Below are 14,417 nucleotides of genomic sequence, written 5' to 3' on the forward strand. Positions count from 1 at the left end.
TAAAGCTCACTTCATGCGAGCTTGGATCGAACCAAGGACCCTATGCACTAGAGATGAAGGCTCTACTACTGAGCCACTACGATATGGACGCTGTTTGTTGTTCCCCGATCACATCATGAAAAACCGGCTAACTTGTTTGAAATTATTTTTGGAACATATGCAACCTTTCAGTTTAACGTCCCACAATTATGCCCGTTAGGCTAACGGGGACAGATGATTAAGGCAAGTGAATGATGATGCAAGAATTGGTGGAATGACATTGTTGGAGGAAAATGGAATATCCCGAGAAAACGTACAAGAAAATTTTCAGTAAGTATTGATTGGATCTGAAATAAGTGTCTGAGCATTTGTAATATTTTTTTGGAGTTCTATCGCTTTTGTAATTAGTTAAAAGTCTTAATGAATTTTCTTCCTTTAATAAATAAGAATAAAAGCTCTCCCCTTAACAAATAAGCAACAGAGATGTTTATATAATCTTTACCAATTTGCATACAAGTTGTTTCTAGATTCAATGAAGAAAAATATGTTAATCTTACAACTTCACCCTTTTAAAATCTTTCCTGATAGTAAACTCGCATTGTTTCACGAGATTTTGATGTAAAAAGAACTCCATAACTAATTTTTGCCCATGCTTAAGACACTTTTGGGTTTGTAAAACTAATGACAGTTTCTTTGGTAATAGTTGCAGAGCAAATTAATTTTCAAAATTTTAAAATTTCAAAATTTTCAAAATCTTTGGCGAAAATCAGGTTATGTTGCAGTGGCGGATCAAGAAGGTAAATACTCAAAGGGGTGAAGGCCAGAAACTAGACTATGATAGATATATCATGAGCAAAATTTTGAAATGAATAGCAAGAAATTGTAACAATTATTATTATTATTATTATTATTATTATTATTATTATTATTATTATTATTATTATTATTATTATTATTATTATTATTATTATTATTATTATTTTCGTGCAAAATAAAGAGAAACCCGACATCTTTACTGTTTGCGGGTGTTTTTGCTTTCATTGTTTTTTGTCTTCATTTTCTTATATTTTACAATCAGCATACAGCGACAAAACATGTAATTCTGATCCATTCAAGAACAAATTTTGTCGATTGTCTGTGTTTGCAAATTGATTTACAATTTTTGGTGGATTCTGCAAAAAATTTCCAACTTAACTCTACCCTCATGGATATTTATGGCTAGGTTGGGTGTTAACATTATGGACCTTAAGTATCGTTTTATACATTGCATAACAGAATAACTGCAACTGAAAGTATATCTGATGTTTCAAAAAATTTTCAATAAAAAAATGAAAGCCAACGCTCTTACTATAAACTTTCAAAGATATGTAAATAATAGCTTTAATAAATATTTTTGTCACTCAAAAAAATGGGGAGCCTATGCCCCCCGGCTTCGGGCTAGAACCACCACTGTTATGTAGTGTAAGATATTTTGGAGAAATGAAGGTCTTCTGTTTCTTTATGAATTCTCAAAAAATTACAAAAAAAAAAAAATGATAAAGGCCGAAAATTTTAATTGCTCATTGTCTAGTACACTGGAAAAAAATATGTAGTTTAAATTACTAAATATCAATGTAAACTCATTTACCCTTCAATTGCAAAATTCGCTGTTTTTTTTTTTTTTTTTTTTTACAAATTTATAAGAAAAAATATTTTTATTGATAAAAATGTGATTTTACATCATTTCATTTTAGTAATTTTACTTTATAGGTGTAAATTGATTGGTTTGGCAAACATATTGCCACCGTTTTTTTGTAAATTTACATATGAATTTTTTACAGTGTAATAAAATTAAAAACCGTCAATGCCCCAACTTTTTTTCCCCTCTCTTGTGCCTACTTGGTGTTACTCATATGCTTTTTGAAGTTAGTGCAATCTTTTATTTGAAAACGAAAGGATCATTTATTTCTTCTTCTTCTTTTTTTAAAAAAATATCTTCCATGCTGTTTTGTAAAACGCCATCTTTACTCTTGGAAGAAAATGGCGCTTCAAAAGCCTTTTGTACCGATTTTTCGGGCGCAAACATGTTATGAAAAGTCTTCTTGTAAATACGACATACCAATGGGCGTAAACACATTCAACGGAACAACCGTCGCGTCGGGTGATACGATTACTACTAATACAAATAAATATTTTTTCCAGAAGCTTCCAGAAGCTTCTAGAAGCTTTCTATTGTTGCTACTACTACTATTTCCGTTAGACAAGTGTCACTTACGTCATGAAGATGAGCAAAAATGATTGGATATGCCCCTATGACGTGATACCAGGGCGTATACAGTAATACCATAGCGCCTGTTAGGTGTTGTGCTGACCACACTTCGAAAGAAGACACGTATGCTTTGAGATCATGGACAAGACGGAGAAGAATGACGAGCAACAGAAGCAAAAACCCGAAAGGTAAATTATTAGCTTTATGTAATTAGCATATTTGTAAAATTTACACCACGTAGTCATATTTGAAATTTTGTGTATGCGAAAATTGTGTGTGTGTACTACATATTATCAGTTATCCCACCATATCAACCCGCCATTACAGGCAGCCATATTTACACAGTATTCCTTCTTGGCTTTTGGAAGTCACTCAGTTAGTTCTACAGTATTATTTTGTGCTCGGGCTGAAACTTATTTCTTACTTTTAAAAATATATATATATAACATTAACTTTCTATTAAATGCTTCCTTCAAAATAACTTTTAAAATGGGCGTAACTTCACTTTGTCTTGAGTCTGAATACTAAAGAAAAAAGTGAAAATATTGCGTTATCTTTAAAGTTCAGGTTATTTTCTTGTTTTTTACGAAGCGAAACTACTTCTAAATCAAAATAATTTCTATTTCTAAACTTTCAGTTACGAAAATGTTCATTTTTTTTAGTTTTCTGAAAACAAAGACTTCGTGTCAAGTATGATAAGCAAGATGGCGGACGACGCGTTACACTGAAACGATATAACTGTTTCTGTTTTCATTTCCGATGACAAGAAAAGAATTTTCGGGTTGCAAACATATTTTACTTGTGTATATATAGTTTGTTAGTTGCAAATCTAAGTCTTAAAATCACTGTAAACTACGCGAAATTATAAAATAATTATGAAACGTAAATTTTGTAGTGGTATTTGTTGTGCTTCCTTCCAACTTAAGTTCCTAAAAGGGTAGAGAAAATATTGTTAATTTTATTGGATTAATTTTACTTTGTATAATAAGGATAGATTTTTCTAAAAATGTGTACAGCATTCGAATCTCTTCCTAAAGCACACTTATAATCCTGGTAATATCTATAATCAAAAACAGACAAAAAATGTTATTGATTAGCGAAGCGACGCCATCTTTAATATTTGTTCATGAACTTAGAAACGGTAAAAAAATATTTATTTTCTTCAGTTTCTTTGAAAATTTTAGTATTTCCTCTGTGATTTATAAAAAGTTAATTTTCCAATGAGTGCATTCAGTTGAAATTATCGTTTTAATTAATTATGGTTTTATAAAATAATATGCACTAAATTTTTATATATGACATTGCAATAACGGTAAATTCAAAGATGGCGCCATGCCTATATATCCTTAGCATTGTTTTTTTTTATTTAAACGGTACAAAATTAAACAAATCACGTTGCATGTGGTATTTTAAATCTAAATTCGAAGACTTTTTTTTTTTCATAAATATGGGCATACAGAGAAAATGCTATGGCAAAGATACGGAAGAATGAGTGAAAGTCAGGTAAGGGGAATAGTAAAAGTTAAGAAAGTGGTTGTATTTGTTTTTTTTTGTTTTTTTTTTTTTTTTTTTAAATGTTGTAAGCGGCACTGTGTGTGGAGGCGGATAGACTATTTCGCGGAGAGGTACACTTGTTTCACTATACGGATCCATAGATTGTAAAATGTACAGAAAAATTTGGGGAAGTCTTTCATTTGAACATTTCATGTCGAGAACAGAACTCAACTAACCCCTGCGGGGCTTCTAACTCGTTCCTACTACTACTCAGGCCCGACACCAGCCACAGAGGTTTGGGGGGGGGGCATGGATATGTTAGGGGAAGTAAGTCATTAAAATTCTCCTCCAAATTGTTTTTTGTATTAATAATAGCATTTTGTATTGAGGTTTGGAGGGAACACTAAAGTTTAGGGAGGCGAGGCCCCCCGTAGTCCCCTTCTGGTTGCAGGCCTGCTACTACTTATGCTATGGATCCGTACAGTAATACTGCACGCCTCATGTAACGAAATCTAACGAAACTTAATGTAATCCAACCAAATATAACCGAATGTAGTACAGTTTGGTACTTTTTTTTGCGATTTTCAAATTGGTCCGGCGATACAGCACTTATGCCAAAGATACTGTCAGCACTCGAAATGTGAATACTGTAAACAAAAATAAAAAAATTAAAAAGTGTATCAGAAGAAAGTAGAGGCTAGAAAAATACAATATTGAAATCATTTAAAAGTAAGATAAGATAAAACAGTATATGGTTAGTGAAGCTTTTGCTGTGTTAACTGAAGTAATATTTTGTGTTTCAGATGCTTTTTATTTGATTTTAAACCCTCACAGCTTCTTACGTTCGAAAAACAGCTGACTTCTTTTAAACTTATGATATTGGATACAAAATGAAAAAAAAATCACTATAATATATACAAATACACATTTAAAACATACATGTATATTAGCGTCCATTAGGATCTAGTCTATATACCTGGCGTGATTAGTTTAGTTCAGAAGTAAAAGTGGATCTAAAAAGGAAGGGGGACGCATTACGTCACGCCGTTCCCCGTACCTCTCTTTGTCCATTGTATTTCTTTTAGGAATCGGGGGTACTACATAGATATTTTTGGAAGTGGAGGATCGACGTCCACCCACGTTCCCCCTCACTTTTATCCCCTGGTTTAGTTATTAAGCCGATAGAACAGGTGTAGGCTGTTCAGTTTCTTTCCCCTGTGGTTAAAAAAAAAGGAATTAAAAGATTCTGATTTCTAATTTTCTGTATTAATCCTTAATAAACGTGGGCCGCGGGGTTCAGTGGTAGAGCGTTCATTTCTGGTGCATGGGGTCCTTGATTCGATCCCAGCTCCCACCAAATGAGCTTTGTGATGGACAAGCACCGTGTGCGTGTTTTTTCTAGGTTATCCGGTTTCCTCCCACTTTCTTCATTCCATCATTTCATTCATTTCTCATAATCACCGTCTCCTTTAGCCTAGTTGGCATAACCGCGGGACATAAAACTTAAAGATTTCATTTCATTTCATTTCTACTGCTTTAGTGGCTCAATTAATTACTCTAGGTAACTGGGCTAGAACCTAATGAATATTACAGGAAATAATATTTGAGTTAAATCTTAAAGTTATTTTACAATAGCCTACGACCAAATGTGTTGAAAAAAAATCACTGTAAAATTGCAATTTAACATAAATATTGTTAATCTATATATATAAAAGAGAACGTACAAATCCTTTGTTAGCTCATCACGCTAATACGGCTGAACCAATTTCTTTCATTTTTGGGGGGTTATTAAGATTTGGACCCTAGATGGTTTTTATCATATCACTTTAATTTTCAATTACCAGTGTCTTGAGATAATTGACCATTCAAGTGTCCATAACGTACAAATCCTTTGTTAGCTCATCATAGCTAAATCTAACCGTATTTATATGCAACCCACATGACCGTGTCACTCGGCGGGTTAACATAAATGACAGGCGATATAATGTTAACATTTACTCCAATCTTCTATGGTTTTTATCATATCACTTGAAAGCGAAAAAGTAAAAATTATCTAAGTAACAAAGTTTATTGCGTTCCAGGGTGACCGCAGCGAAGCGGGGTGAACGCTGCTAGTTGTAATATAACGGTTCATATGAATAACTAAATCGTTATTTTCTAGAAAGACTAATAAAATGATAATAACATTATATAGTTATTCAAGTTATAGAATTCTTTATCTATTCATTTATTATTTATTTTCAGGGCTGCTTCTGCTGGTGCAGTTGTTTCAAGTGATGAAAGTGGAGAGCAGTTCTCCGCTCCAAGGTTTGTATTTTTTTTCTTCTCTAAATACTAGTATAATAATCAGTGGCTGCTCTTGAAGGAAGCTTCAAACAGCTTGAGAAACTTGTATACAAGAATCATCACATAAGCTAAGCTTTCTTTCTTTTTTTAACCCTAGCCATAACAGTTAAATTTCTATGTGACTTTCCTCAGGAGCCGACACTAAATATAATAATGTGCAATGTACTTATGTATGTGTGTACACATATATATAAATTTTAAATATAAGATTAGAAACCTAAGAATAGACTAGCAGAATGCACGTTTTTCGCACGAGGTGAATATATTTCATTTTGAATATAAAAGGCACCAAAACTGTCACCAGTCAACTTAGGAATCCCAAAAACTACGAATTCGACACTAATATCGGTCATTTTCAATTATTATTACATGTCACCATCCCCCGCTTAGGAGTACCAAGGGGGGCTAAGTTTGGATTTAAACGGCATCGGAAATGTCGTTTAGTAACCCCGAAAACTATGGATTCGACATTAATATTCCTCCTGTATTAATGAAATGCCCACCTAACAACGTCAAACGAGAATACTGGAACATAATTAACAAACACTATGGCAAGGGAAAAGAACTTTGGTTCCTAAACTCTTACTGTTATTTTACAAGAGATTACTAGTAACTTTTTTGTCATAAACTCACCGTAAAATTACATTGATTATCAAAATAACTAATACTAAGATGACAACCAGTAGAAATAATGGATTATTATTTTTTACTTTAGTATTAGCTTCACTTATTTTTTAAATTTGATGATAATTAAAGAATACTTTCTTAGGAACATATATGCATGCGAGTAAATTCGTTTCCGTTTTACAAAAATATTAGTAAAATGACAACAACATTATAAAGTAATAAGCGATGCTATCTATTTATTAATTTATTTACTTATTTTCAGAGCTTCCACTCCCCTTGAATCTACTGATGGTGCTGGAACTGAAGTCATGCCAAAGTTTGTACTATTTTTTTCAAATGCATATAAATACTAATTTAATCAGTGAGTTTGGAAGTGACACCGGTAAAAAAAAAAAAAAAAGTTTTATCGTTACGATCTAAAGACAGAATTATGTACAGCTTAAAAAAATTGTATAGAAGGATTATCACATTAGTTAATGTTGCTTCTTTTAGCTGGTAAAAAATAAAATTATTTTTTGGGGGGCACGGTGGCTCAGTGGTAGAGCGTTCACCTCTGGTGCTTGGGGTCCCGGGTTCGATCCCAGCTTCCGCCAAGTGAACTTTGTGGTGGACAAACACCGTGTGCGTGGGTTTTCTCGGGGTTCTCCCGTTTCCTCCCACTTTTTTCATTCCACCATTTCATTCATTTCTCATAATCACCGTCTCCTTTAGCCTAACCGGCATAACTATGGGACGTAAAACTTAAAGATTTCATTTCAAAATTATTTTTTTTTGCCGACTTCACTTCCCTCTGAATGTAATAAAACTGTAACGTATTATGTATACAGGGTGTTTCAAAACAACACCGACAACGTTTGGTAGGTGATTCCTTACACCAAGTTAAGACGAAAGGTATAGACCATTCTGGGAGCACAAATGCTTCCTTTCGGAGTTATACGCTGCCAAAAAAGTGAAAAAATGAACTTTAAAGGTCCATAGCTGTAATACTATGGGATCTACCGTAGTCAGGTCAAGACTTTACTTAGAAACTATGTGCGCTATCGAAAAATACATGTTTCAGAATTCTAAGGTACTCATCCAATAATTTTTATGGAGGTAGTTTGGCTACGGGCATATAATATGAAGTACTCACCAATTACCTCTACAAAAATTGTTGTGGGAGTACCGCAGGATTCCGACACATGGGTATTTGGATAGGGCACATACTAGTTTGTAAATAAAGTCTTGACCCGACTACGGTAGGCCCCATAGTTTTGGAACTATGGACTTTTAAAGTTCATTTTTTTTTTTCACGTTTTCGGCAACCTATAACTCCGAAAGGAAGCATTTGTGCACCCAGGATGGTCTATACTTTTTGTCTTATCTTGGTGTCAGGAATCACCTCCCAAACGTTGTCGGTGTTGTTTTGAAACATCCTGTATATGTATATTATGGTAAACCGAAAAATTCAAAATTATTTTTCCAGTCGTAATATGATACCACGGAAATATTGCGAATTAAGGAGAGTTAAAAGAAGTTTTTAAAACAAGAAATAAAATCAGTTTATATCTTCCGTTCGCGCGAATTGAGATGGTTTCGGAAAATATCGTGAAAGTGAATATATCTCGCAAAATGTATCCGTCTTTTAATACAATGAAACCTGTCTATGTTGGCCACCATTGGTTCCATTGAAAAGTGGCCAACTTAGACAGATGGCCAACTTAGACAGATGGCCAACTTACAGAAAATAAGTGTGATTTGTGTAATTTTAGAATAGGATTTCTAATATTACTTTATTGTAAAATTTTAATAAGCAATGGCACGACAGCAACTTTTAAATAGAGTAGATTATATAGAGTAATCATAACAATATACAGCACTATAAAAAATGCAGTATGTTTAATTAGCTACAAGTGTTTCCCTCGGAGCATAAGGCGTTTTGAGAAAATGTTAAGGGAATTCATATCTCAAAACCTCTGCTACCTTTCGACAAACCGTCAGGTGCCAATAGTTGACAATTCAGATAGTTAGCTTTAACCTTGAAAATTTTCCGGAATTACTAAAGCTTCCCACTGATGAAATAGCTAATGGTTTTGCCAAAACAGACAGGGTAAACAAATACGTACAACCGTTTCCTGAATTCCTGTACGTGATTTTCTTATTGACATCTTCCTTCACCATCCCTTTATCAGGGTAGTATTCTGGCCATTGATTTTCAAGAACAAATAGTGGGAATCCATGCGTGTTTGTCTCCAGTCAGAAATAGAGAGCATCTGCCTCTCATATGGGAATACGAAAGAGTTAAGAAACATATCAAAATAGTATTTTGCGTGGTCAAGATACGCAAGTAAATTTATCATTATCATCATAGAGTAAACATTGCTCCAATGCGGCCAACTTCCAACATAGACAGGTGGGCAACTTACAGAGTAGTAAATAATAAATATCTTATGGGAAAATGCAGGTTCAAGACGAATCAGGCCAAGATAAGCAGGTGGCCAACTTAGAGGGGTGGCCGAGTTAACATGTTTTACTGTATATTGGAAGAGGTTTGCCTCGTTTCGTAACGGGTCATGAAAATGTTATTGCGGGACTACTTGGACATTTTTTAGAAACTACTTTTGACAACTCCAGATGACTCTCGTGTGCTATTTTAGATACTTTTGAGAACCTGATTAGGCATGCACCATTTTCTTTTAATTTTGAGGAGAACCGTTTTTTTTTTTAATTAATGTTAATGTTATGTGAATACAGATGAAAATGAACTACACATTCGGTTATCGATATCTGTGTCCCGGCGTCCCGAAAATATTTCTCGGGACGCTTAAATGTCCCGGATTTCAGCGAAGAAGTAAGGAAGGGAATATTGTGGTTTGCTTTTTTCAGAAGATTACGTATATGATTATTCTCTTAACAGAAATAAAGTAAAAAATTTAACGAAAGAAGTTCTTTGAAGATAACAAACGCCACCAGAACTTATTCCCAATGAAATAACTGCTAAAAAAAGGTCGAAAGGGCAGTGACCTTGACTGGCGGGTGTACACTCATGTTCAAAATGATTGTCGCACATATATAACTGTCTTCTTGTAAGAATATAATTAGATAATGATTTAGAATAAGCATTAGATCTTAAAATGTTAAAACTTTAAAAAAACTAAATTCGTGTGATTAAATCTATTTTTTTTTTTCATTTTCCAGCTATGGTTATTTTTTTTCTCCTGAGAACGTGTTCGGATTTGCCGGGTTTTCGGATTTCCGGGGTTCGGATTTGAGGGGTTGTACTGTATTTATTTATATTACTCTTAAAATATAACGATGAATTTACAAAAAGAAAAAAAAATGAGATCACATTTAAATACCTAAATTATTCATTATGGCTGTTCATTATTATCTTTTAAAATGAAATGAAGTCGCTCAGTTTAACGTCCCACGGTTATCCCTTTTAGACTAAGGGAAACGATTATTAAAATAAGGGAATGATGATTAAAGAATTGGTGGAATGAGAAAGTGGGAGAGCACCTAGAGAAAACCCACGGACACGATCTTGTCCACCACAAATTGGAAATCTAACCAGGAACCCCATCCACCAGAGCCAACGTGCCCCCTACAGAAATATTAAGTATTATATATATATATATATATATATATATATATATATATATATATATATATATATATATATATATATATATATATATATATATATTAATACATAAGTATATTAACACTGAGTAAGTATATACAGGGTGTTTGAAACCAACACCGACAACGTTTAGGAGGTGATATCTTACACCAAGATAAGACAAAAAAGTATAGATCAACCTGGGTGCACAAATGCTTCCTGTCAGAGTTATAAGCTGCTGAAAATATGAAAAATTGAAATTTAAAGGTCCATAGCTCCAATACTATGGGACCTATCATAGTCGGGTCAAGACTTTCTTTTACAAATTAATATGTGTCCTATCCAATCCATGTTTCAGAATCCTAAGGTACCCACGAAACAATTTTCATAGAGGTAATTTGGCTATGGGCATAATTTTTGAAGTTCTCACTAACTACCTCTATAAAAATTGTTGCAAAAGTATCGCAGGATTCCGAAATATGGATATTTGGATAGAGCACATACTTGTTCCTAAACGAAGTCTTGACCCGACTTCGGTAGGTTCCATAATATTGGAGCCATGGACATTTTAATTTCATTTTTTTTTCATGTTTTCGGCAGCCTTTAATTCTAAAAGGAAGCATTTGTGCCCCTAAGTGGTATATACTTTTTGTCTTATCTTAGTGTCAGGAATCACCTCCCAAACGATATCAGTGTTGTTTTGATTCACCCTGTATATTAATTTCACTTCTTCGACTTTTTTATATGAAGAAAAAAGAAGACGATGAGAATTGAACTGTATTCTTAAAGGGTTTGGAGGAGAGCAAATCAATTCAAGACATGCATTTATAAGCGGTAATCTAAAGAAGAGCTTCATACATTCCATAAATTACTCGCTTACAGCAGAAGCAAAGATCAGTACATATAATCACATACGACAAAAATTGGTAAGCACGGTGGCTCAGTGATAGAGCGCTTACCTTTGGTATGTGAAGTCCCTGGTTCGATTCCCGATCAAGTAAGTTTGTGGTGGACAACATTATGTCCGTAGATTTTCTCGGGGTACTCCCATTTCCTCCCACACTATCATTCTTCCATCATCATTCACTTATCTTAATCATCCGACTCCCTTAGACTAACAGGCATAACCGTGAGACGTTAAACTGAAAGATTTCCTTTACGACGAAAGTCAACTAATGTGTGTTTTAGCAAAATTCGAAGTGCGTCCGTAAAAATGTAACTTATTAATGTTGTGTCCGTAAAAATGTAACTTATTAATATTGTGTCCGTAAAAATGTAACTTATTAATGTTGTGTCCGTAAAAATGTAACTTATTAATGTTGTGTCCGTAAAAATGTAACTTATTAATGTTGTGTCCGTAAAAATTTAACTTGCTAATGTTGTGTACGTAAAAATGTAACTTACTAATGTTGTGGCCGTAAAAATGTAACTTATTAATGTTGTGTCCGTAAAATGTAACTTTTTAATGTTGTGTCCGTAAAAATGTAACTTATTAATGTTGTGTCCGTAAAAATGTAACTTATTAATGTTGTGTCCGTAAAAATGTAACTTATTAATGTTGTGTCCGTAAAAATGTAACTTACTAATGTTGTGTCCGTAAAAATGTAACTTACTAATGTTGTGGCCGTAAAAATGTAACTTATTAATGTTGTGTCCGTAAAAATGTAACTTATTAATGTTGTGTCCGTAAAAATGTAACTTATTAATGTTTTTCAAAGTATTTTAACAATGCCCGATGTAAAGCAGTGCTTTAACTGTCTTGCCAAGAATATTTTCGAGATCATGTATATATTTGGGACACGGGTACGGCCAATACACGTTACCAACACAATTTTAGAAATTTTCTGTAGAAAAAAGCAGTGTTAAAAATTCTTGAAACACTAATGTAGTTGTTTCGCAGTGTAAATATGTCTCGTTTCATTGCATAGCAAACCTGTCCTTAAATTTGAGGCAAAGTACGGTTGATGTCAGGGGCGGAGCTAGAAGGTAAAAACTGGGGGAGGGACCCAGACCACAGCGTATGATAGGTATCTCATGAGTTTAGTTTAAACTTTCAAATATATATATATATATATATATATATATATATATATATATATATATATATATATATATATATATATATATATTAAACTAGGTTTGTCACTCAAAAAACTGGGGGGTCTAGGCCCACCGGCCCCGGGATACATCCGCCACTGGCTTGAGGTTTTCATTAAAGTAGCATGGTGATTAAATGATTTCATTGGAATCTCAAGGTGGTAAATGTTTTCGTTGGAGTTTTAGAATTAAAAGAATGAAATATTTAATAATTAGTTAAGGTCAATCTTCCAATCAGTGCCTCCAGTTGTACTAACAAAATGCTGTGTACTACATAGAGTCAATACTTTATAGAAAATTATAGGATTTCGCATTATAATTTGTATTTTTATTACTGTATTAACAAAAAAAAATCAAACAAGTGATGTAAGTATTCAATAAAGTGTCTCATAATTAAAAAAGTTTGAAAATCATTGCGGTACTTTATTTTTTTTTTTTTAAATTGAAGTGTGTATGAAACTAAACAAATTAATGTCAAACATACAAGTGATGAGGATGGTAATTTTATGAGCCATTTTGCGTGGCTTGGAACAAATTTAAAAATTTATACAGCACTAATTTTTTTTTTGTTTTTAAGCGCTTTTTTAATTATTATTTTCTGCCTTTTAGTGCTTTTCTTTAAACGAAACTTTCCAAAAACATAATTTTCTTCCTATTCCATACGTAAAAGTTTCAGTAAGAATTGATCCATAGTTCAGTTTAAGAAAATAGAGCGAGAAAGTTTAGTGCGGTGGACCCACACCTTATATTAATTTTAATTGTATTTAAAAATGATAACTTTGGTTAAGTAAAAAATTCACTTAATATTTTTCTTCTATTTTTTTTTTTTCTTTTTAGTGCTTCCAACGCAACTGCTTCTAATGGGAATAGGGGTAGAAGGCAATTCAACAATCGCAACAGGTTTGTATTTAATTTCTGTATTATATCTCGTTGAATGAAATACACGTTTAGAAATTATCGTTAAAAAAATCTATATATTAAAATGCTAGGCTTATATGTTTGTCTCCAAAGAAAAGTTTCTCACTAAACCTTTCGACAATGAGATATCGAAAAAAAAAACAAGTGCGCAAAAACTAGAAACGTGAAGTTTTTGCTGGTCGATTCCAAATTTTGTATAGATTGTCCAGTTCTAATTGAATATTTTAAAAAAAGTGGCCGTTATTTCTTTATTACATTTTTTAGGGGTAAAAAGGAGACGATTTTTTTTTAACAAAAGCACCATATCCTATGAGTTATACATTACAACACGACATTATTGTATACAGCGGTAGTATATCTATCAGGCGTTTTGTTTCATGGCCAAATAATAATGGAAAACGAAGAATAATAATTTCTTCAATCTGAGATGAATCTTTATTGTTTGGAGTGTTTTACTCAATGAACACCATATATCACTGACATTATAATTAATTGTGTATGTAATGTATTTACTTATTACATACTGCTTGCAAAAAAGAAAGGAAACACTGATCTACATGAATTAGAAACTCCAATCGGAAGTAAGGCTCAAATATTGCTAACGATGCGAGATATTGAAAAAATAATAGAAAAAAATCTCCCCTTTATGGCACTACTTGCCTATTTTTATGAAGACGTCTTTCACCTGTGTCTATAAAGGGACATGTACAGACGTTGTAAGGAGATTCATGCTCATATGTGAATAATAGGCTGTGTAGAGAGCGCAGGTTCAGTTAGTATGTTTTTAAAATATATGCTTCTCTTCTTTTCTATTGTAAAAAAAACACTATTTTACACAACGACCCATATTTGTTCAAAGAAACAAAGTATTACAAAAAGGTCTATAGCACTTACAGGATATATTGTTTAGGCTATACTAAAAATCAAATTACATACAGAGTTCTCTTAATCTTTTTACACTGAAGAGTCCACTGAATCTGCGAACGTTCAAGCCTAAAATATTATCAAGGAAGAGGGTAGAGTTAGAGCTCAATGGAAGCTCGTGATTCTGCTTAGAAAAGAAAAATTTCAGATCATATGTTACGATAAGGAGAAGACTCCATGTCT

The 14,417-nt window shown here is 33.1% G+C and overlaps 1 protein-coding gene across 1 annotated transcript in view; it reads left to right on the forward strand.

Annotated features, from left to right (window-relative positions):
• Positions 1 to 2,305: 2,305 nt before the first annotated feature.
• The window catches only part of LOC145694523 (uncharacterized), a 108,582-nt gene continuing 96,470 nt past the window's right edge, over positions 2,306 to 14,417 (forward strand). The window contains exons 1-4 of the mRNA XM_081770837.1: positions 2,306 to 2,415; positions 5,966 to 6,028; positions 6,957 to 7,010; positions 13,230 to 13,292. Of these exons, the coding sequence (XP_081626963.1) occupies positions 2,366 to 2,415; positions 5,966 to 6,028; positions 6,957 to 7,010; positions 13,230 to 13,292 (230 nt within the window). The 5' untranslated portion in view covers positions 2,306 to 2,365. The remainder of the gene's footprint in view (positions 2,416 to 5,965; positions 6,029 to 6,956; positions 7,011 to 13,229; positions 13,293 to 14,417) is intronic.

The sequence above is a fragment of the Thermobia domestica genome, chromosome 9 (assembly GCF_964235325.1).
Source record: "Thermobia domestica chromosome 9, izTheDome1.hap1.1, whole genome shotgun sequence".
Classification (NCBI taxonomy): domain Eukaryota; kingdom Metazoa; phylum Arthropoda; class Insecta; order Zygentoma; family Lepismatidae; genus Thermobia; species Thermobia domestica.